The sequence below is a fragment of the Canis lupus genome, chromosome 26 (genome assembly GCF_011100685.1).
Source record: "Canis lupus familiaris isolate Mischka breed German Shepherd chromosome 26, alternate assembly UU_Cfam_GSD_1.0, whole genome shotgun sequence".
In the NCBI taxonomy this organism is placed as follows: Eukaryota; Metazoa; Chordata; class Mammalia; order Carnivora; family Canidae; genus Canis; species Canis lupus.
In genome coordinates this window covers 28811026-28834610 of record NC_049247.1, presented here as the reverse complement: position 1 = coordinate 28834610, position 23585 = coordinate 28811026, and the positions used below count along the sequence as shown (strand labels likewise).

General features: G+C 55.9%; 2 protein-coding genes across 3 annotated transcripts in view; both read left to right on the top strand.

The window, feature by feature from the left end:
• Positions 1-2222: 2222 nt before the first annotated feature.
• On the top strand, positions 2223-11611 carry MMP11 (matrix metallopeptidase 11). Its single transcript, NM_001242732.1, has 8 exons — positions 2223-2342; positions 7361-7590; positions 8464-8607; positions 8687-8820; positions 8960-9201; positions 9288-9504; positions 10267-10524; positions 11478-11611. The coding sequence occupies exons 1-8, from the start codon at positions 2232-2234 to the stop codon at positions 11609-11611; spliced, it is 1470 nt and encodes a 489-aa protein (NP_001229661.1). The 5' UTR covers positions 2223-2231.
• A 2109-nt stretch (positions 11612-13720) lies between these two features.
• SMARCB1 (SWI/SNF related, matrix associated, actin dependent regulator of chromatin, subfamily b, member 1) overlaps positions 13721-23585 on the top strand; it is a 36189-nt gene continuing 26324 nt past the window's right edge. The window contains exons 1-3 of one of the 2 annotated variants that reach the window (XM_038575823.1): positions 13721-13939; positions 18042-18153; positions 19796-19925. In XM_038575823.1, the coding sequence (XP_038431751.1) occupies positions 13847-13939; positions 18042-18153; positions 19796-19925 (335 nt within the window). In that variant the 5' untranslated portion in view covers positions 13721-13846. Of the gene's footprint in view, positions 13940-18041; positions 18181-19795; positions 19926-23585 lie in introns of both variants that reach the window. The other variant, XM_038575822.1, reaches the window with a different exon arrangement.

Genomic DNA, 23585 nt, shown 5'->3' with positions numbered 1-23585 from the left:
GGGCGGGGCCTGGGAGACACGCCCCGGGGCGGGGCCGAGCGCGGGCGCCTGCTCCTCCTCCAGCGCCCTGGGTCGCCCGGCCTGCGCGCCCTGCCTGCGCCCGGCCGGCGGTGTGCTCCCGGGGACCGGCCAGTGCTGCAAATGCCCAGGGCTGACTCGGGGGCGACACGGGGCGACGGCCCGAGTCCCTTCCAAAACCACCACGGAGGGGCGCCTGGGTGGCTCAGCGGTTGAGCGTCTGCCTTGGGCTCAGGTCTTGATCCCAGAGTCGTGGGATGGAGTCCCGCATCGGGCTCCCAGCAAGGAGCCTGCTTCTCCCTCTGCCTGTCTCTGCGTCTCTGTGTCTCTCATGAATAAGTGAATTTAAAAACCTTCAAAAAAAGCAAACAACCCACCACCGAAGGCGGGGAGCGGAGTTTGTTGCTGTCCCAGAGCCAGGGGAGAAATAGGGAGGGGATCGGACGAAGCCAGCACGGGAGGGGCACGAGGGGCCAGGCCAGGCTCCGGACCCCCTCCTGCGGCCTCGGGGGTGGGGGGCGAGGGGGGGACCCGGGGAGGGATAGAGCGGAGAAGAAACAAGCCCGAGGAAAGCCCTGGGCAACCTGAACCCAGAACCTCCGCCAGGGGGCGTCCGAAGCCTTTCTCCGACTCCATTCCGGCCCGAATGCGCGGCAACCCTGGGCAGTCTTGCGCATCACCCTCCTGCGGTGGGATGGAGCCCCCCCATGCGGCCCAGCGCCCCGCCTGACACCCTGCTTTGCAGCACGGACGCAGCGGCGGACATCGAGGGCAAAAAATGCCCATCCCAAAGGCTCTGATCTGGGCGCCCGGAGGCGTTTGTGCGGGTTTGAATCTGTGGCCTCGCGATTTTACCACCTTGGTTCCAGGCCAAGGGAAGGGCGGAGGCGCGGATTTAGGACGCTTCCCAGCCCTTCAGGAACTTGAAGTTTATTTATTATTTTTTTTTGAGTGATCATATTATTGCCTAAGGAGGAGCTCTGATTTCTTTACCCTCCCCTATCACTGTCCCATGTGCCCATAGGAGGCCTGGTGGCACCGGGATCGGGATCGTAGGCAGGATGAAATCACCCCAAGCAAAAGTGAGTAACTTTAAAGGAACAGATTGCTAACACTTTAGGTAATAAAGATCGCTGCTGTCTTGTCTCTCCTCTTCTGAGCCTCTAGGAGTCTCTGTGGACCTTCCTTGGAGAGGCTATGAGGCCTCCCTGGACTGGAACCTGGAGGGAGGGGATGAGTGGGCCTGATTGTCCTCTTCACCTCCTTCCCTTCTTAGGCCCAGGCTGGGTACCCACAGCCTCACCTTGCAGCCTCTCAGGACTCTGCCTGCCAGGATGGGAGCCACTGTCCCAGGTTGGGCTCTGCAGAGTTGCCCACGATGGAGCAGATTGCCTTAGTGAAGAAGTGGGGCCCCAGGTCATGAAAGTGGAGGATCCCTTACAGAATAGGACACCACCATCTCCTTTGACTTTCACCTCCTCTCTGTCAAGTCTCAGGAGGCTGGCCCCTAGGGCCATGGAGCATGTTAGTGTGTTGGGCCTCCAGAGTGCCACTCAGACACTGGCCCCCCACCTGCCTCAACCTACTAATAGCACCCTCCCTCCCAACCCCCCCACTTGCCTGCTGGGATGGGAAAGCCTGACCTGGTCCTTTCCTCTTGGGCCCTCAGTTTTTCGGTTTATAAATTGTCTAGAGTTCTGTTCTAAGCTGGGGGGCTGGCCAGCCGCCTCCTTCTGCCTCAGTTTCCCCTGGCACACATCCCTGGTCTCACAAGGGCTATTGTGCCATCTTCCAGGTGGATCAGCTAAGGCTCTAAATGGTGGGAGAACTTGCCTGGGGGAACAACCACCTGTCAAAGGCTAGCAGTAGGTCAAAGGTCAGGCCACCAGGGGAGTCTAGGTGGGGATAGGGCCCAGGAAGAGTGAAGCCCACAGCACAGCGGGGAAACTGAGGCCCGGAGTAGCACCAGCTGGACTGGGTCGCCTCTGAGATCTCAGGCTAGGCCTGACCCTGGGAAGGACTGGGTCTCGGCCCCCTGCCCCAGCCGGGCCAGCCCCTCCGCGTCCACCTCCCCCACCCAGGCCGCGGCAGCCGCGGGGAGAGTTTAGAACAAAAGGCGAGAGGGGCGGGGCCGGGGCGGGCCGGGGGCGGGGCGGAGGCTATAAGGGGCGGCGGCCCGGCGCGGCCCAGCAGGCCCAGCAGCCCCGGGGCGGATGGCTCGGGCCCCCCGGCTCCGCGGCGCGGCCCTGCGCGCCCTCCTCCTCCCGCTGCTGCTGCTGCTGCTCCCGCCACCGCCGCTGCTGGCCTGGGCCCCGCGGCCCCCGGTGAGTGCCCGCCGCCGGCCAGCCGCTCCTCGCCGAGGGGGTGCCGGGCACGCGGGCTGGGCCCGGTGGCCAGGCTGGACCCACGGGGGCGCCCGGGGTGGCCCGCAGTGGCCCGTTACCCGAAACGCTTTCTGAGTCCCTGTGGACGTGAAAGATAGTGAGCTTCCCGTCCCTGGAGGTGTGCAAGTGGAGCCTGCGCGGGGATCGCTCAGGCTGGTGAGGCGGGACTCGGCGCTAGACGCACGCCCCCTCCCAGCGTGGGGACCTGCTCCGCAGATGCCGGGCCAGGTAGCAGAGGGAGTGGTTACAGGGCCTCCTATTCATCGCGGAGACAAAGCCGCGGGCTGGTGTCAGCCTCCAGGTGTGTGGCCTCGGTGAGCACACCTCCAGGGTGCCCGTGGCTGGAGGATTAAGGAAGAGCTGGAGGGCAGCACTGCTCTGGGGCAAATGGGGTGCAAGCCGGAAGAGGTGGCACCACCTGGGCACCTCCAAGTGGCAAGTTTGGGAGGTGTGAAGCCAGGACAGCATGAGTGAGAGAGCTATGTGTGTGTGTGTGTGTGTGTGTGTGTGTGTGTGTGAGACAGAGAAAGTAAGAAGAGCCCGGAGTGGCCAGCTGAGACCCTCAGAAAGGAAGGGGGTGGGGAGGGAAAGGGAAGAGAGAAGAATGTGTGATCAGGAGAGAAGGCAGTCTGCGAGAGGGCAGCAGAGTGACTAGCGGAAGGGCAGTCACCGGGTGTTGTGTGACCGCCTGTGTGTGCCCACCGGGGGCCTCAAGGGGCCCCTCACAAGGGTGGCCACGCGGAGCCCACAGGCCCCTCGGACCCCAGCTGCGGCATCCAGACAGCTCAGGCAGGGATGGGAGCATTAGGATGTGTGACAGGCAGGAGACGAGGGAGGAAGGGCTGACCAGCTGGGCCCCCTTTGCCCAGTCCCACCGGCTCTGCCCTGCCCAGCCTTGCCTCATCCTGGTTATGGGAGCAGAAGAAGATCGCATGGGTGGGTTAGGGAAGGGGGCATCTCAGTCTGGAGGCTCTGCCTCTTACCAACTCCTCCCAGTGCCTTGAACTTGGGGCAGAGTCCAGAATCACCCTGGGTAGCCAGTTGACCTCCGGGTTCAGGAATTGGAGAGATGTGGGTTTGAACCATGTGCCCTAGGTGAGTCCTTCTGGGTCACCCCCTCTGTCTCAGTGGGTAGGAGATAACGGTGCCCACTGCTGGGCACTGAGGATTAAGTGAGGTAATGGGAGGAGAGGGCACAGGCAGTCACGCTGGACACACACTGTCACCTGTGGCTGCCACTTTGATGCTCGTGCAGGGTCACTTGGGGCCGGGTCTGAGCTGGGCTGTTGGCTGTCACTCTGTAGATATGCAGGGAGCATTTGGGGTCGCCTTCCCCGTGTTTGTCCCCAGGCTGCCATCAGCAGGGCCAGGAAAGCTCTGTAAATATTTATCCACCCCAGTTCACAGCTTTCAGGGTTGATGAAAAAACCCTGCAGCCCAGTGGTGCGACGGATGCTGCATTCCCTCCTGGAGCCGGCAGGGGAAGAGGGGCCCCCCCAAGAAGATTGGGGGCAGTGCGGGGCAGTAGATGGACCTGCCTGTTGCCTGGTGCATAATAGGCAGGTTGCTTGGCCTCTCGGAGCCTCAGAGTGGCGTGCTGCTACCGAGAATGATGTGATGCTCCTCATTCTTGCTCACAGCCTAACAAAGGACCCTCCTAACAGGATCACCTCCAGCTGACTGTGGAAGGCAGAGCTGTTATTAATTATCCCCGTTGGACCTATAGCAAACTGAGGCTCAGAGAGGGGTGAAACTCGCCTGGAGTTACCCAGCAGTTTTCTGGTTTGGGGTCCTTTATACCCCCTCTACAGGGTGCCTCCCATTTTCTAGATTGGAAATTGACCCAAGTGCTGACCCCAAGCCTCTAGCTCGAGATGGAGTCAGCTGAGAAGTTCCTCAAGTATGTTTGGGGCTGTGGTTTGGTGCCCCCAAGAGGAAGGAGGGGTAAGTGAGCTCAGTGCCCACCACAGGGCAGACCTAGGGAGGCTCCTGACTGAGGAGGAGGAGGAGGGAAGTCATCGGAAAAAGAAACACTTCTCAGGAATGTGGGTTTTGGAGACAGGCCAAGAATTGAAGAGGTGGGGGAGGCACGAGCCCCAGGTCTAGGCCCAGCTCTTCTTTGACTTGCTGTGTGACCCTGGGCAAAGTCCTCGACCTCTCTGGGCTCTGTTTCTTTCTCTGAGAAATGTGGTGATGCCTGCTTCCCAACCCTCCCAGGGCTGTGGATGAGGCCAGGTATGGCCTATGCTCACCATCTCACCTCACTGAATCCCAGCAGCCTTGGGAAGACGAAGCACACCCATCTTAGGAATCTGCAAGGGGCTCTGTGCCAGGCCTTGCACTTAGGGTTCCTGACCTCAGGCCAGAAAAGACTCAAAGAGGTTAAGTGTGGGAGGTCTCAAGGGCAGGGGGCATGTGTCCCATCCCAGTAATGGGAAGACTGAGGCTAAAAGCCATTAAGTGATTGGTTCCAAAATACAAATATCTGACAGGAGACCTTGATTCTAGTGCCTTCCACTTACCCACTGCAAGACCAGTGAATGTGACATGGACAATGAGCATGAGCCTCTGGCTGTGGGGAAGACTCTGTCTCAGTCACTCTTCTCTGGGCCTGCAAGCTCCCTTCTGCTAGCTGTAATTCCTGTTTCGGATTTAGTCCGGGAACTCTGGGGGAGCTGGAGCCCAGATGGGTGGTGGGAGCTGTAGCACATGCGGCAAGAGCAGGTTTCTAGGTGTGGGAGGGGAGGGCCCACGGGGGCAAGAAGCGGGGCCAGGGCAGACGCCGCAGTGGGCATTAGAGAAGGAGGTTATTTAAAGCCCTCTGCTGTGGTGCCATCCCCACTGGACAGAGAAGTCAAAGCTAAAAGAGGGAGGGGACTTGCCCAGAGTCACTCCATCCAGGTGACCATGGCATAGGACTGGGCTGAGTCTCCGAATCTCAGACTGTGGCTCTTTCTGTTGGGCTGAGAGTGCCATGATCCAGGGTTCTGGGCATGGACCTAGTTCTGGCGAGGGCAGGAGAGGAAGGAATGTGTGTCCAGTACCCTCCCTCCATCGTTGGCCGCTGCTCCAGGCCTCACTGGAGGGCAGAGGAGATGAGAGAATTCTGTCCAGAGGTGTGAATAGAGCTGTTGGGGGCTCACGGGGACAACCCTGTCCTGCCCTTTCCAAGGCTGAGGGATGGAATGTGTATCCAGGAAGTCAAAGGGGCAGTGTGGGGAGGAGAGAGGCAGGCTCTCATGGCTAGGCACACAGACCTGGGGTTCACATCCTCAATGTGAGACCTCGCATATGTATCACCCCCCACTTTACTGGGGGAGTGTGTGGGAGAGTGGGTGTTCAATGAGCTGAGAGAGTGCCTGGGAAGTAATCATTTCCCGTTCCTTCTCTTGGTGAGAGCTGTCAGGGGAAGGGTGGCTCCAGCCTGAAGAGCACAACAGAGGTAGCAGGTAGGGAGTGGGTTGTGAGCACAGAAAGCCTACCACCTGCCAGCTGTTACCTGGGCAAGTTGCTTAACTTCTCTAGGCTCTGTCTTCTCATCTGAGAAGTGGGGGATGATGAGAGTGGAGTTAGAGAGAGATCCCATCAGAAGCTAAGAGCATGTCTGTGGAGCTGTTGGTGGGGCCCTAGTCTAGATACAGGTGAACGGCAAGTGGTAAGGACTTAACTGGCTGTAAGTCCAGTATCCACCGGAACCTACGACGCAGGGAGGCTGGGCTTTGCCAAGTAACAAACTAACCATTCAGTAAACAAGCTCTGAAAGTAAAAGGTTGGTCCAGGCTTTTTCTCGTACCCCAGGTAGCTGTGCCCCTGCATGTTCAGAAGACCCCAAGTGGGGTGTCCTTGGGGTTGAGTCTGGGTGTCTCTGAGAGTTTGAGTAATTGGTAGCTCCAGAATTGGGAGACTGGGGCTGCTAGCACGACGATCAGAGCCCTGGGATGCCTAGGGCCTGGGAGAGCTGCCAGAGGCTAAGGGTGAGGGTGGAGCCTGGGTGGCCTGGCTCCCACCCCAAATATGGCTGTGGGGAGGCCCCAGCCGCCCAAACCAGTCAGTCCCAGACCAGATGGGTGCTTAGTCTCTAACAGACGGCATGGCTCCGTGCCTTTCCAGCTTTGCTTAGTATCCCAAGCCTAGCCTTCGCCTCCTGCCTGGGACACCAGAGTCCTCATCTGGCCCTGCCATGCCCTTGCTGAGTGACCTCAAAGGGTTTCCCAACCTCTCCAAGCTTCTGCTTGTTTCAGGCTTGAGAACTGCGACCTCGGCCCTGGATTGTGCAGTGGGTGGAGACTCCAGGTCAGGATCTCCATCTGTAGTGCTGGGGTTCCAGCAGGGCAGGGCTAGGTGGGGGCTGGGCACCTGGTAATTGTTCCCCCCTGCCCAAGCATGGATCAACACTGGGGAGGTATTATCCCCATTTGTCAGGTAAGCAAATCAAGGCTACACTGCGGGGCTACAGCTCTTCTACACTGGGGAGCGGTGGTGGTGGGTATCCTGGGTAAGAGCCCACTGAGGTTAATTGGAGAGGGCAGAGTTGGTGGGGATGGGTGGAGGGGGGACAGGAAGAAAGAAAGCAGAAAAGGTGTTGGCTGGGCTCAGGGCCAGTAGGGGAGCAGCAGGACCTTGCCTGAACTTTCCTAGAAAGCTTTGTAGGATCTATTCCTGGGTGCGTGCGGAGAGTAGTCAGACGCTACACCCCTGACCCAGACCTTTCTGACCCAAGTGGCTGCATAGGCAGCCCAAACACTCCAGGAGGGGGCAGGAAGGCAGCAGGATGCCTCAGAACAAGGCCTCAGGAAATCTGAGCCAGTCCGTGCCAAAGGGCCCTGCCGTGTGATGGCTTGCACACCTCACCCTCAGTCTGACCATCCACAAGGTAGGCTGGGGTTGAGCATGGATATGCTGATGGGCCATGAGGACCCAGGGCCTGATGAAGCCTTTGGATCCTTTCTCCTGCCCAGGATGCACACCGCCGCCACCCTGTGAGGAGGGGGCCACAGCCTTGGCATGAAGCTGGTCCCAGCAGCCTGGTACCTGCCCCTACTGCCCAGGACACTCCCCAGCCTGCCAGCAGCCCCAGGCCTCCCCGCTGCGGTGTGCCTGACCCGCCTGATGGGCTGAGTGCCCGCAACCGACAAAAGCGCTTCGTGCTGTCAGGCGGGCGCTGGGATAAAACGGACCTCACCTACAGGTAGGGGCCAGCGGCTGTGGGAGCAGGCTCTAGACCTCTACCTGTGTGTTTGTGTGTGAACTGCCACCCTCTTCTGCTTCTTGAGACATGTCTTGGAGCTAGATCTTTGTGGTTAACAGACTTGTGTGTCCGCTGACCCCCGAACCATCTATGGACCAACTCCCTAAACCCCAACTTAGATGCACACACAGACAACACCCTCTCACAGCTATGCCTGCCCACAGCAGAGGGGCAGTAGCTCTGTTAACATGTGAAAAATCTCAGCACACACTGGGTGGCTCCATTGACATATAGGGCATGGCCTTTGGTTGCCCAGGCAACCTCTATTGGGGACCTAATAAGTGCCGGGCCCTGGGACTCTGGTAAATGAAGGATCATTGTTCAGACCTACCACCAGAGCTCAGGATCCGCGTGGGTGGGAACAGTGGTGAGCGAGCAGGACAGGTAACATTGGGAGTGATGCAGAAGCTGAGGCTTGTCCTGCGGGTGGGAAGTTGGCCCCGGGACAGAAGGCATGTGAAGGATGATGTGTCACACAGATCGGACCTCAGAAATGCCCTGGGTGGGGAATCGAAACCGAGATGGGGTCAAGGGACCAGGGTCTCCCCACAGTAAGTAGCACAATCAGGTCTAGAAGGTGGGTCTTGGGGCCCCTGATTCTGCATTCTTTCCACCAAATGCAGACACCTGTGGGTACCAAAGGACATACAAACCCACACAAAGATGTTCCCATGTGGAAGCTGAAGCCCAGAGCACACCGGGCTTGTGTCCCACATTCATGCATCCCCTCTGAACACTGAGGGGCATTTCCTGGCCCAACAGTCATCAGAGGGCTGTCCCAAGCAAGGCCCAGGCCCCTCCTCCTCCCCCCAGGATCCTCCGGTTCCCATGGCAGCTGGTACGGGAGCAGGTGCGGCAGACGGTGGCAGAGGCCCTACAGGTGTGGAGCGAGGTGACACCACTCACCTTCACCGAGGTGCATGAGGGTCGTGCTGACATCATGATCGACTTCACCAGGTGAACCAGTGGCCTAAGACCCCACCAGGAACTAGCCCCACCTGTCAGTGGCCACTGACTCTGCCCCACCTACCCACAGGTACTGGCATGGGGACAACCTGCCATTCGACGGGCCTGGGGGCATCCTGGCTCATGCCTTTTTCCCCAAGACCCATCGAGAAGGAGATGTCCACTTCGACTATGACGAGACTTGGACAATCGGGAACAACCAGGGTATGGGCAGGGGACCCATTTTCCAGATGGGACCACTGAAGATCACAGCGAATGGGGACAGGTCCTTGAGCTGGGCTCTGGAGCTTGGGTGTCTTGCGGCAGGAAGCTTGGGAATTTCCGGGCTATCTCCCTTTTTCAGGTACAGACCTCCTGCAGGTGGCCGCCCACGAGTTTGGCCATACGCTGGGGCTGCAGCACACGACAGCTGCTAAGGCACTCATGTCCCCTTTCTACACCTTCCGCTACCCACTGAGCCTCAGCCCAGATGACCGCAGAGGCATCCAGCACCTCTATGGCCAACCCCGGACAGCCCCTACCTCCAGGCCCCCAGCCGTGGGCCCCCAGGCAGGTGTGGACACTAACGAGATTGCCCCACTGGAGGTGAGACCCTGCTCCCAGCTCCCTTCACCCTCTGGTTTCTGTGGCTCCAATGTGGGCTCTTTCTCAGCCCTTCTCTCCTACGCCAGCCGGAAGCCCCACCAGATGCCTGTGAGATCACCTTTGATGCAGTCTCCACCATCCGTGGCGAGCTCTTCTTCTTCAAGGCGGGCTTCGTGTGGCGGCTGCGTGGGGGCCGGCTGCAGCCTGGCTATCCTGCACTAGCTTCTCGTCACTGGCAGGGACTGCCCAGCCCCGTGGATGCAGCCTTCGAAGATGCCCAGGGCCACATCTGGTTCTTTCAGGGTGAGGGGTACTGGGTTTCATGCTCAGGAGACGTCCAGGAGCCAGGAACATCATGGCCAAGGATAGGGACAGTCAGACAGACCTAATGGGCAGTGGGAGGGTGCCCTGAAGCTGGAGGGCCAAGGGAGTGTGGCTTACTTCTCTGGGTGCACCTGGGAGGCTCCCAGAGGAGGTGGCTCTCAAGATGGGAATAGCATTGAGGGTGTTACACAGTGGGCCATGCATCGGTGCATTCAACCCTCGAAGCCATCCTAGGGGGTGTACTTGGGATCAGTATGCCTGCTTTAGAGAGGAGGTCTCTAAAGATGTGGTGAAGTGACTCGCCTGAGGGTTTAGAAAAGGCAGAGCAGGAATTTGGTCCAGTTCTGGCAACCCCAGAGCCTGTGCTATAACTTTCAACTAGGAGAGACAAGAGCCTGGAACATTCTAGGTGGCAGGGACCTCATCAACAGAGGCCCAAGCTTGGGTGCGGCCCGGGGACTGATCAGAAGCACTTGTCACAGGTAGCTAAGTGCTGGGGAAGGAATGGGAGGTCAGGAGGCCTCCTTCCTGTTTAGAAAAACCTCTCGTATGGTACCTCCCAGAGCATGCGTCTCTGCAGCTTATCCCCACTGGTCTAAAACTTCCCTCTGGGGATAAGGGTGCCGAGCAGGATTACTGGCCCGAGTGTTTTACGGACAAGGAAACTGAGGCTGAGAAGTCTGTGGTGGTGGCCGGGTGCCACAGTTGGGCACACCCGTTGCAGCCTCCCCTCTCCTGCAGGTGCTCAGTATTGGGTGTACAATGGAGAGAAGCCAGTCCTGGGCCCTGCACCTCTCTCTGAGCTGGGCCTGCTAGGGTCCCCCATCCAGGCCGCCTTGGCCTGGGGCCCCGAGAAGAACAAGATCTACTTCTTCGGAGGCAGAGACTACTGGCGCTTCCACCTTAGCACCCGCCGTGTAGACAGCCCCGTGCCCCGCCGGGCCACTGACTGGCGAGGGGTGCCCTCTGAGATTGATGCCGCCTTCCGGGATGCTGACGGTGCGTCGGGGTGGAGTGGCTGGTACCAGCAGTACAAGAACCACATCTCTCATTTGGTGGTGGTTGGGCATTAGCTCCTCGTCGCAGGTCCTCTGTCCAGTGCTTTCCCCATCCACCCTCCCCCTTGTGCCGGGGCAGTGCTATGCCCCCGTGCTACAGATGGGAAGACTGAGGGCCAGAGACCTGCCCAGGTCCCTCCATCATCGCTGGTAAAATAGTAACTGCCACACACCGAGGACCGATGATGTTCTAGGCACAGCGCTAAGCTCCTTAAGTGTCTCATGCAGTTCTCAGAACAGCCCTTTGACATCACCCGTGCCATGAAGCCAGTTTCCAGAGGGGCTAACAGCAGTTCAGGTGATGAAGTCCCTAACTGGGCCAATCAGGTGCACAGTGGGGAGCCAGGCCTCCCACCCAGGCAGTCCCTGCTCCTCCCCACCGAACCACCTGGCTGGCCTCCCACAATCTCAAAGGAGTAGAGTGGGATTGATTTACAGTCCCGTACTTTCTCCCCTGTACCCTCAACCTTGCTTCTGGGCTCTCCCACATTGGGACCTGCTAGCAGAGCAATGCTGTGGTGGCTCTGGGGCTCTTGGTCACCTGTGCGTCCACCTTGCCTTGGGATGTCTGTCTGTAGTCTGGCTGGCAGGTACAGCAGTAGACTGATGGGGGAAGGGGAAGACTACTTGCTTTCCTGGGGGGTGGGGATTGAGTTTCTGAGACTCCAGGCATCTGTTAAGCTGGATAATAGCCCAGATCAGACCACAGTGCACAGGTAGGATTCAGAAGGATGGAAAGTCAATGGCCACGCCGGGGCCTACAAGTTTCGAGTACAACAGTAGTCAAGCCCTAGCAATCTGACCTCCCCCTGTGCTTGTCCCTGGGCACAGCCTGACTGGCAGGTGCAGGGCCCATTGTCTACTCACCCCAGCTTGACCTTCCTCTCTCCTCAGGCTATGCCTACTTTCTGCGAGGTCGCCTCTATTGGAAGTTCGACCCCGTGAAGGTGAAGGCCTTGGAGGGCTTCCCCCGCCTCGTGGGCCCTGACTTCTTCGGCTGTACCGAGCCTGCCAACACTTTCCGCTAACCACAATGTCGATGCCCTCAGGGCACCTGACCCCTGCCAGACCACTCACTGGATAGAGACCAGTGGGCATCTGTGTGGCTATGGGTACTAGGCACAGGATAGAGCCTGTGTTTCCTCAGGGGGTTGGGGAGGGGGTGCTGTCCCCTTGACAACTGCAGGGAGGGCCATGCAGGTCGTGGTCACCTGCCAGCAATGGTCTCAAACTGGGCTAGGAGACTCTGGTGTTACTTGAGGGTGAGGCGGTCTCAGGCCAGCCTCACCCAACCTGTGCAGGTCACAGGCAAACCCTGCTGCCCTGTCTCCAGCCCTGTCCCTCAGGTTGGCCCCTCAGCAGGGCTGGGGGAGCTGAAGCCCTCATTCGATCCCTGCTGTGAGGTTCCTACAGGGTGCTGGCACGGGGGGCCAGGGGCCCCGTGGCCTTCTACCTTTTCCTGAGAGGTCAGCTCCGGGTAGGTGCTTGGAACTGGCTGATCCTAGAGATGTATTCCCCAGGATCCAGGCCAAAGGGTCCAGATTCAGCTGGGGAGGGGAGTGTTTCCTGCTGGAGACCCCGGGCCCTGGAAGCCCCAACATACCTCAATCCTGACTTGGGCTAGATCCTTCCCAGCCCTCATCCCAGCACTGGGACCCTCCAAAGTCCTGTAAATGTGTATACAGTGTGTACAAAGCCTTTTTTTTCTACTGAGTACTATCATTAAATATGGTTATTTTCTACTTGTCTTTCCTCTGCCTGGTTCTTTTTTTTTTTTATTTTTTTAAAAGATTTTATTTATTCATGAGAGATGCACAGAGAGAGAGTCAGAGGGAGAAGCAGGCTTCCTGCAGGGAGCCCGATGTGGGACTCGACCCGGGTCTCCAGGATCACGACCTGGAAGGCAGATGCTCAACCACGGAGCCACCAGGGCGCCCTGCCTGGTTCTTTCTGAAACTATGGGGTGAGGAGGGGGACGGGGACAGATGTAGGAACTGGCTCAGGACCTGCTCCATCCTGGGAGCCAGGGTCATAGCCTACTCCACCCACCCATCCACACTTCTGCGGGTTGGGGCTGGACGCAATGCCTAGGACTCCTCTGGCTCCAGGCCTCCATCCTGTCCAGCCAGCCCGACACCTGGAGGGCTTTGTGATTGATTCCAAGGCTTCCCTGCGGGCCCCTCAGGGGATCCTCCACCAAGTGGTGGTCACTTTATCAGATCATGCCACACCCCAGCCCCTGATCGGAATACTTTATTTCTCACTGCTGTCAGGACACAGATGGTTACCACGGCCGACCCCACCTGTCACCTCGCCCTGCCGCCCAGTCCCCGCGGATCTTCTTCATGGTAGCACCTATCACAGCTACCATCTTAGACTGAACCGTGTGAGATTGTTAGCAGGGGACCATCTTCGATCTGCTGTATTGTGCAGCCGGACACACGGATGCTTTGATGCTCGGCTCCCAGCTGCGAGCTCCGCGGGGCAGGGCCGGCTAGGTTCGTGCCCCCTTCTCCCCCACGGCTGCGCCTGTTGAGGGCTCGAGGTGCAGAGTTAGGGAAGGAACGGAGCGGCCGGCCTCCCTTCCAGCTCACTGATGCCTCAAACCAAATACCACCCGGGGCCTTGGGATCCTGCCAAGCCTGGGGAACCTTGGCCAAGGCCACTCCCCCACCCAGTGTGGTCATTGTGCCCATCTCCACCGCAGGAACAGCTGTGCGCCCGGAAATGGGGTATCTGCTCCCAGGATCCCTCTTACCTACTCAACTACACTGCGTTTTCCGGGTGGGGAAACTGAGGCACGAACTGCTCTGGCCTCCTACTGGCCTCAGGCCTCATTTCACTCCTCCACTGGGCTGAGTTCTACCTAGTTGTGAGGCTGGGGAAGAACACCGCCGGAGTCAGGGCGCCCCGAGTGCTATCTCTGTCGGTGAGCAGCTCTGGCCAGTGCCTCCCCCAGGGGAGCAGCCTGGAAGAGAAACGGGTCCGCGGCTCCTTTAAGGGGCCCGACGGGGCGCGCCCCGGCCTTTTGTTTGGGCGGCGGCGGCGCGCGCGTCAGCGTCAACGCTCCGCGCCTGCGCACTGAAGGCGGCCTGGTTGTCGTTGGCGGCGGCGGCTGAGGAGCCCGGCGGTGGCACGAGCACCAGGTCGGCCCGCCCGTCGCCTCCCGGCCTCGGCTCTCCTCGGCTCGGCGCGCCCCGGCTCCTCCTCCGTGCCCCCGATCCCTCGCAGCCCGGCCCCGGCCGCCCGCCCCCGCCGCCGCAATGATGATGATGGCGTTGAGCAAGACCTTCGGGCAGAAGCCCGTCAAATTCCAGCTGGAGGACGACGGCGAGTTCTACATGATCGGCTCTGAGGTACCCGCGGCGCGTCCTCGCCCTCCGGCTCCGGCCCGGCGGGAGCCTTGGGGCGGGTCTGCGCGCCGGGAACGCGCGTCTCCATTCATCGCGGCGGGCGCGCGCGCGCGCACGGAGCTGCCCGGGGGCGGGGCCGGGAGGGCGGGGCGGGGCGTGGTCTGTTTGGCCCCGCCCCGTGCCCCGCGGCGGGTGGAGTTTACTTACTCCTCTTCTGGGTGGTGGGGGGCGCTCGCTGCTGCCTGGCCGTAGGGCCCCGGGAGGAGCCCCCGGGTCCGCCCTGAGTTGGGAAGACCCCAGCCCGCCGCCGAGGATCTGGGTGTTTCGGTTAGCCCCTGGGGCTCCGGGGGAGAGATGTCGGGAGCTTCTCACGCATCCCTCCTCCACTGGTCCATCGGGGGTCCTGAAGTCGCAGGCCGGAAACGGGGCTTACTGATGTCTCATCCCTCGTTGTGTTGGTTGCTTTTATTTACCGGTGAGGGAATAGGGAGGAGGATGCTTGCTTTTGCGTGGATAAAGCTGCAGTCCCTGAGCTAGAGAGATCAGCAGGTCAAGAAGCAGTCGACTTTGACTATCTTGAAGTTACGCCGAATTTTGAGGGAGAGATTGTAAATATCTCCCATTCTGAACCAGAAGTGACAGCATTTTGTTGAACCAGCTGGACAGCTGACTTTGGGAAAACGCTGCAATTGTTCCTTCCGTGGGAGTTTGTACTGAAAACTAAGCTTTCTTCCAGATTGCCTCAAACTAGCCCTCTTTGAGTCAAGAGTAATCCCCCAGCTAGTGTGTGTTCCTTTTTTTTTTTTCTTTTCTAGTCGAGGACATGCGGTTCAGATGTGCAGATACCTGGCGGTAGAGTCTTTCCTGTGTAATGAGAGAAGTGCCAATCCTGGAGAGCTACAAGACGCCCAGGGTTGTTTTTCCCTGTAGCAGCGTTCATTATCACATGCCAGCATTTCATTCCGGTTTTTATTTTTCTTTTTAAAGATTTTATTCATTCATGAGAGACCGAGAAAGAGAGGCAGAGACACAGGCAGAGGGAGAAGAATCAGGCGCCATGCAGGGAGCCTGATGTGGGGCTCGATCCCAGGTCTCCAGGATCACACCCCGGGCAGAAGGCAGTGCTAAACCGCTGAGCCACCGGGCTGCCCTCATTCCCGTTTTTAAAATATGGGGTTTTTTTCCTTCACAATTGAACATAGAATAAATGAATGAAGCCTCATGATGGTCATGCTGAGGCTCTTAGGACACCCTGTGACTCCTGGAGTTAGGAGACCAGTGTTGCCAGTCGCATCAGGACTTAAGTGTCCATTTTTAAATCAACTTTCATAAAACAAAAAGGGCAGGATTTATAAATTAATTTTTCATACTATTACATAAGTGCTGCTCTTCCAACGTAACTGGGGAAGCGGAGTCCTTGCCTTTCCATGTGCCACAGCTCAGAATGGTCCTCACGGACCAGTAGAAAGAGCCTAAATGCAAGATATGGGGCATTTGAGGAGTTTCCATATGATACTGGGCACATTGTTTAAAGAAGCCTTTTCCTGATCTAATGGACAGGAAAAGCAATCCTGGAAAAGCAATGTTTGGCCTTGACTCTGAGTGGATGCTGCTTTTGAAAAGGAAGCTTCCGTTTGTTAGATGGAAAGTATTGAGAGGGAGCATATGGAGAGATGAGAAGGAGGAGACCCAGTTCCAGCCCTGCTCTGTCTCCAGGTCACTTTTCTCATGTGTGTGAGACATGCTTAGACTCTATGATCTCTAAGATCTTAGGTTCTAGAAGGGTAATTGTGGTCTTCTCTTCCGGCCCTGTTGAGTGAGAATTGTCCTGAGACCCAGTGTGTAGAGACCGAGAGGGGAGAGACACATTTTCTCTCGTGGGCCAGGCTGAACAACTGTCAGACATCTGGAGGTCTGGGAAGGATTCAAGATCAGGAGGCTGACTGTTGATAACCAGTAGCTCCTGTGACAGCATTGGATGGATGGCCACCAGGCCCCTTTCTTTGGGAAAACAGACACCATGTTCAGAGAGATGGGTTGGCCATAGCAGCACACCCAGGGCCACCATGCTACATCTGTGGAGCAGCTTTGGGAAGGGCATCTGCAGTTGCAGCAAGTGTGTGTGTGTCACTGTTCTCGTGCCATCTGCAGGCAGTTGTGTTCACCAAGCCAGAGTCACAGGGCTGAGAGGATCCTAAGAAATCCCCAGGTTCACACCTTCACATCTATTTTATTATTTAAAGATGTATTTGTTTTAAATGTTTTTTTTTAATTTTTATTTATTTATGATAGTCACACACACACACACACACAGAGAGGCAGAGACACAGGCAGAGGGAGACGCAGGCTCCATGCACCGGGAGCCCGACGTGGGATTCGATCCCAGGTCTCCAGGATCGCGCCCTGGGCCAAAGGCAGGCGCTAAACCGCTGCGCCACCCAGGAATCCCGATGTATTTGTTTTAGTGGGAGAGAGAGAGCACGAGTGGAGCAGGAGGGGCAGAGGGAGAAGAAGAGAGAATTTCAAGCAGACTTCCTGCTCAGCGTGGAGCCCAATGCAGGGCTCAATCTCACAAGTCTGAGATGATGAACTGAGTCAAAACCAGGAGTCAGATGCCACCCAGGCATCCCAACCTTTATTTTACATTTGGGACACTTGGGTCCAGAGAGGGTGAAGGCTGGTTCATGAGAAAGCCAGGAAGACAAGTCTTGCTTTCCCAAGTTCCAGAGGGGTCTTGGGAAGTATCAATGTGTCCCAGAGCTTTATAAGACCTGCGAGGTAATAGTGGCGGGTATTGTTATCAATTTCTTTCCAAAAACCTAGTAGAAACTATCTATTTGGCCTTGGATGGTAATGATACTCAAGCCAAATAATGCAGAGGGGAGTCTGTGCCTTCTGTATGGAGCCTGATGACTCGCTGCTCAGGCTGTTCAGCAGCCCTGGTTGTCGATCATAAAAATCTTTGACTCATGAAAAAGGGAGAAATACACTTTAGTTTAACAGATACATCATTGCTGCCTAGGTAAACGGGAAAAATAATAGAAATGGTCCTCCGTGAGGCAGAGTCCAGAGTTGCTGCACGTTTGACAGATGAGTAAGGAGACCCTGAAGAGGGCTATGCTTGTATCTCGGCCACAGGTAGAGCCAGGCGTTTGGCTGCAGTTCCCATGGGACTCAGCTGGTCTTTTTTTTTTTTTTTTTTTTTTAAGATTTTATTTATTTATTCTTGATAGACATAGAGAGAGAGGCAGAGACACAGGCAGAGGGAGAAGCAGGCTCCACGCAGGGAGCCGGACGCGGGACCCGATCCCGGGACTCCAGGATTGCGCCCTGGGCCAAAGGCAGGCGCCAAACCGCTGAGCCACCCAGGGATCCCCTCATCTGGTCATTTTTGCACTGTCGGTGAAATAATCGAGTTTCTTTATGAAAATTTGGAGACTAGATGTCTTTTCATGAAGGAAATCATACTTCCAGTATCCAGTACAGACAAACTGAAGCAGTTGTTTGGGGCGGTCATGATTTATGTAGCAATCTGGTGATTGCCAGTAAGTGCTTTTTAAACTCTTTGGAAAATTCCTTTGGTGTTCCTGGTTTGAGTTTTGTTACTAAACAAAGCATCAGGGGCCATGGGGGAAATTATCCTGCATCTGACTAAAATTAAAAAGACCTTTTTGGTGTTTATTACATCATAAAAATATCAAAGTCTTGTTCTTAAGATAAAAGAAAGTCAAAGAGGCCTTACATTTCTGCAAAGTGCCCGGGATGCTTAGTCTAAAATCAAAATCAGCGCGAGCTTTCCAGTGAGCTCTGGGGGCCTGCCTGCCTCAGAAGCATCTGGTCAGGCCTCTCGGAACTCGGCCCTGGTGTCAGGGTGCAGCTGTGCCGGGCCCTGCCCGGAGGGGCGGATGGGGGCCGGATGGGGGCCAGCTGTGCGCCGCTGCTGAACCCTCCATGTCAGCAGAACGTGTTTTCGTGGCTGCAGCAAGCCTGGTGCCCGGAGGCCAGCTTGCCCTCGGTCTGTCACTCGATGGGCCCCGCACCAGGACCCTCTCGGCCTGCGTCCAGCCGCGACCCTCATAATGAGCCTTCTCGCTTTACCTCATAGGTGGGAAACTACCTCCGTATGTTCCGAGGTTCTCTGTACAAGAGATACCCCTCGCTCTGGAGGCGACTAGCCACTGTGGAAGAGAGGAAGAAAATAGTTGCATCGTCACATGGTAAAAAAACAAAACCTAACACTAAGGGTGCGTCTTCACGAGGGTTTGTAAACCTGTTTCAAAACCACTCGCTTCTGTCATGAAGATAAAACGTTTTCACTCCAGAGCGTCTTCACCGCAGCCCCGGCCTCAGAGGGCAGGGCCGGTTGGGGCGCGAGGGCGGCGGGGGCCGGAGCGGGTGCTGTGAAGACATGCTGGTCTCAAAACGTTTTAGGAATGCCGTGATGCTGTGCCATCTGCCGTGGGCGTGTCGCCATAGTCACCCTCCATGCAGCCCGAGTGGCGGCTGGTGGCCCCAGCTCCCACTCCCCTCTGGGGCTCTCACCGCTTCGCTTCCCAAGCACATCCATCCGTAGCTCCTCATTCGGGCGGCCGGCGTGGGCGTGCTCGTGCTCCTGTGCATGTGCCTGCTTGGTGCGCCTCCGTGCGCCTGGGGCCCGCGGGAGCCGCCTGGCCGAAAGCTGGGTGTGCCCGGCCGGGGCAGCTCCGTGCGGGGCCGGGAGAGGCCTTCAGACACCGAGCGCTCCGTCGGGAGCGCCTCGCTGCACGTCCCCGTCGGGATGCAGCGCAACGTTTGGCAGGTGGCGGTGGCGCCTTCCTGGAGAACTGCCCGGGCCTGAGTGAAGACCCTGCCTGAGGCTGTGTGTGTGCGTGTGCGTGTGAGTGCGCGTGCATCCGTGCGCGCACATCAGTCTGTCCTGTTTGGCTGTGTCCGTAGGTACTGCTGTGGTCTCGTCCACTGCGGGCAAAGTAGTGGTTCTTTTAATGCAGGAGCCGGAGCTTCTTTTTTTTTTTTTTTTATCTGCTGCTATAACATTGCCACTCACTCGCTTGAGAAAGTCTCCTTTTTGTCCTCCCTCTGCCCCCCCCCCCCCCCCCCCCCCCCACCCCAGTGGCGCACCAGTCACTAACGCAGTGAGTTCCTAGCTTTGCTTTCACCTCTGCAAGCCTCAAGCGAAGTCTCAGTGACTCGTCTGCCTTGTGCTTTGGAGACGCCCTCCCCATAACTGATTTGTTTCTCCAGGAGAAGCCAGTCTGGACGCGCAGACAGGTAGCAGCTCTCGACCAAGGTTCCCTAGAAGAGCTGTGGGTCGAGTTGCCTAGAATCTGTCCTGCCTCCCAGACAGCACGCGTTGACTGGCACGGGGCCGGGAATTGACGTTTGGTGTGAAGCAGCTCTTTCTAACTCTCTGGGCTCTTGTTTTAAAAGAAAAGTATCTTTCATCTCTCATTCCATCTCTCCACTTTGCTTCGTGTCGTGGATTGCAGTGGTGTCAGACCTCTTCCCACTGGTGATAATAATCTGGAGCTTCCCTTCCCCCCTTCCACCCCCCCCCCACGCCCCCGCCCCAAGAGGACCCATTGGCTGTGTTGCGCTGGAGCTGCTGCTGCCCTGTGTACTTCCTCTGTGCCGTGGCACAAATTAGTGCGAGTAAATCCTATGGGGGCATTTACTCAGTAGGACCATTAAAGCACTCAGTCCAGACTGCCCTTTTGGAAGAGGCCAGCATTTAGCAGTAGTAAGGTTGACACCTGCTTTTCCCTCCTCGTGCATGTGAGGACCTCAATGTGCTGCATCTACTGGCTGCTGCTCCTCGCTGCCCCGCCAGCAGGGTGACTGCAGTGGGGTCTCTGGTTACAGATCATGGATACACAACCCTGGCCACCAGCGTGACGCTGTTAAAAGCTTCGGAGGTGGAAGAGATTCTGGACGGCAATGACGAGAAGTACAAGGCGGTGTCCATCAGCACAGAGCCCCCCACCTACCTCAGGTGATGCACCCCTGGCTAGGGTATTCTCTCGGGATGACACCCACAGATATTTTTCTCATATTCTAGAACTGATTGCAGTTAAACTGAACTGAAGTACTTTTTTTTTTTAAGTACTTTTAAAGATTTATTTATTTGAGAGAAAGTGCATATGTGCATGTGAGTGCGCGCACACACACACACCTAGGGCTTAGGCGGGCAGAGGGAAAGAGGAGAGAGTCTTTTTTAAGCAGACTCCCTGCTGAGCGTGGAGCCGATGCTGGGTTCAATCTCACAACTGACTGTCAGGACTTGAGCTGAAACCAAGAGTCAGAAGCTCAACTGACCGCACCACCCAAGTACTCCTGAACCAAAATGCTTTTAAACACTTCACCCACTGTGCTTACAAATCGTCTTAGCCAGGTTTCCAAGTATCTTTTGTATCTTTGGCATTTCTAAGAAACATAAGCCAAGTCTTGGATTCTGGAAAGTCATTAGGAATGCTTTGAAAGTGGGACTGATCTGTTGGAAAAATGAGTGGCCCGGATAAATTCGCAAAAGAAATGAGTAGTAGGTTTTAAGATTTATTTTGTTTTTTAGAGAGACAGAGTGCATGAGTGTGCAAGCAGAGGCAGAGGGGTTGAGGGCGAGGAAGAGAGAGAATCTCAAGCAGGGAGTGTGAGGACTTGACCCCATGACCCTGAGATCTTGACCCAAGCCAAAACCAAGAGTTGGATGCTCAAAACACCCAGGTGCCCATAGAACAATAGGTTTTAACGTATAAGCTTAGAATCTTTGAAAGAGTATTTACAGTATTACTTAGGTAAGTAGTTGGAAGGTGGTTACATAATAGAGTCTGTTCATTCATGTTTATTTTTTAATTTTTTGTCTGTTTTTTTTTTTTATCTTTCATTTTCATAGGTAGTTTTATTTCGTTTTTATTCATTCAGATTTATAAGAGAAACCTGGATACCCCAGTAGCTAAATAGGTAAAGAGTGGGCCACCCTGGAAGCACAAGGAATAAACAAATAGAGGAAATGACGTTTGTCCTGTGTAAATGTTTTGAATTCAAAGTAAAATAAATAAATGACTAGCAACATAAAGAATCGAGGAAGGTACAATAGCGCTGGCACACTCAGGCACCGTGTAGAGGCTTTGTCTAAGGCCATGGTGACGACACCAAACCTGTTTTCGTTCTCTGGCCCATTTTTGTTCTCTGGCCCATTAATTTCATCCCTGGGAATGGGTCCCAGACAAATAATTTAAAAGAACAGCACCACCAACAGAAACCATTATATGCACCGAGAGGCACCTGGTAGCGTTGTAGTAACGGACAATATGGAGCCACTTGAGCATCCAGCCTTAGGGAGAGGCTGAGAGAGAATGTGCAGCCAGCTGAGTAGACCAGGGTATTACAGACTAGGATATGGGTCAGGACAGACTGTGTATGCCCTAGAATCAGATAGACTGGGATATAGGTTAACTGTTTAGGTCATAGTTAAGTAGACTCTGTGGCAACCTGAAACATGGTTCCCATGAGTGACACATGCAGGATACCTATGTTAGCCTCTCCACCCTCAAGGACACATGCATTTAGAAGCACACAACCCCCAGGAGCACCGAGGAGGGGGGAAGGAGCGGTTATTGTTTTGAGTGATGTGGTTATGGAAAAATCATTTCTTTCCAGATTTTCTTTCAACTTTACTATTGCGTTATTTTTATAATCCTCCCCCCACCCCCACCTAAAGGTGACACACATCCCACTTGGCCAGTGTTGCAGATGTGTGCTCTGCAGATTCCTTTTCCCCTGAGGGATGTGGTAAGAACATAAGGATGGCTAGACTTCCCTAGGGAAGTGGCAGAAGGAAATTATGTACATATGGCTGGGGCTTTCAAGTCAGCACATGTCAGCCAGGAGCCTCTTATGGGGCAGTAAACACTTCTTGATGATCATGTCATATGAGGAACAGCTGAGGGAATAGAGGACTCTAGATAGCCCAGAGGTCAAAACTGCTGGGAAGGGGGATGTCTGGGTGGCTCAGTCGCTTAGGCAGCAGACTCCTGATCTCAGCTCAGATCTTGATCTCCAGGTCGTGAGTTCAAGCCCTACCTTGAACTCCACGGAGCTGAGCGTAGCCTATTAAAAAAAAAAAAAAAAAAAAAAAAAAAAACAACTGCAGGGAGGGATGGGAGTAGAGGTTTGAGAGAAGCTGCCTTCATCGGGCGCTGTGCTCAGGAAGTGCCTTCCCACTGCCCAGTCAGCTCCACGGGAGGCCTGGCACTTCTCCTCATCGCTGGAGAGGTTGGGCAGAGGCTGGATGTCCCTTTTTGGGCAGACCTACTTGTAGCAGAAGAAAGGTTGAATTACATGACCCAGATTTCTCGGCCTCGGTGTATGGCTTACTCGCTGTGTCTGTGACATCACTTGTGAGCTCCTGGAGATAGCTACTTGACGGAAGGGCTTGGCAGAGCAGCCCGGGCCTGGGAATGAACGAGATTGCTAACTGAGATAAGGACTTTTCAGGCAAGGGAGAGCCAGAGTGCCAGCTCAAGGAGGAAAGAGGTGATGGTCTCGGCCTGCGATTCCCAAATACATGTGCAGCTGCATCAGCGTTGCCCAGGGGAATTGTCAAGAACCTGCATTCCTGGGTCCTCCTCAGAGATGGAAGTACCTAGATGTGAGTGGGGCTCAGAGACTTCCTGCCAGAAACTTTGTACTCTTAAGTGAGTCTGTGTAGCCAGGATTTGAAACCACTGGCCCAGATGGACTTGTCTTGCTGTTTCAGCTCTAAGCCCTGCCCAAATTAGTTCCACGTTCCTCCTTTTCCCAGGCCTCTGGTATATATGGTAAGGCTGGTCATTAGACCAGAGTAAGATAGGATGGGAGAGACTTGGTAGGGTCCCAGCCGAGTTTGGTACTGTACATCTCTCCCTGCCCACACCCTTAGTTAAGGAGTGTTCTGGAACTGCAGCATTGGAGGTGCAAGTGGCCCCAGCTTTAGAAGAGTCAAAGGGCCTGGGGCCTGGCAGGTCATGGCCACTGCTCCTGCCCACCACCCCCTGGAAAGGGCTGCCAGCCATGTCTCCCCACCCCTCCTCTGAGGACACTGAGGGGAGGGAAATTGAGCAGTTGCTGGTATGTTCTCTCAACGGCAGCACTCAGTTATTGAAGGTGCGGGTGTTGGGGATATAAAAGTGAATGACACACAGTGGTTGCCCTCACGTTGCTCAGACTTAACTAGGGTAGGCGGCCCTGAAGATGATAAAGTAATGCACAGAGCGTCGTGGGAACCTGAACATTTGTCTTTCAAACCCAGCCCTGGATCCTTGGTTTAAAATAGCCTTTTGGTGTTTTCCTAGTAGTGAAAGCAACCTCTCATTTGCAGAGAAGAGTGAACCCTTTATGGTATGTGAGTTAATTGAATTACTCTGAGCCTCACTTTCCAGAAAGTTTTTACTGATACAGTTTCTCATCAGCCGTACTGCTCTGGAAACCTGGAAGCCAGAAGTATTGCCTTGTCCATCTCAAGCTGGCCTGTGTATCTAAAAGAGTGATCTGATCTTTCTCTGCCTTCTTCAAATCCCCCAGCCACCGGCCGAGTGCAGTCAGTTCTTGAGGAACATGCCAGCCGCCACAGTGGGAACCCTCTCCATGTCCTGCCTCTCCAGCCCCAGCCCTGCCT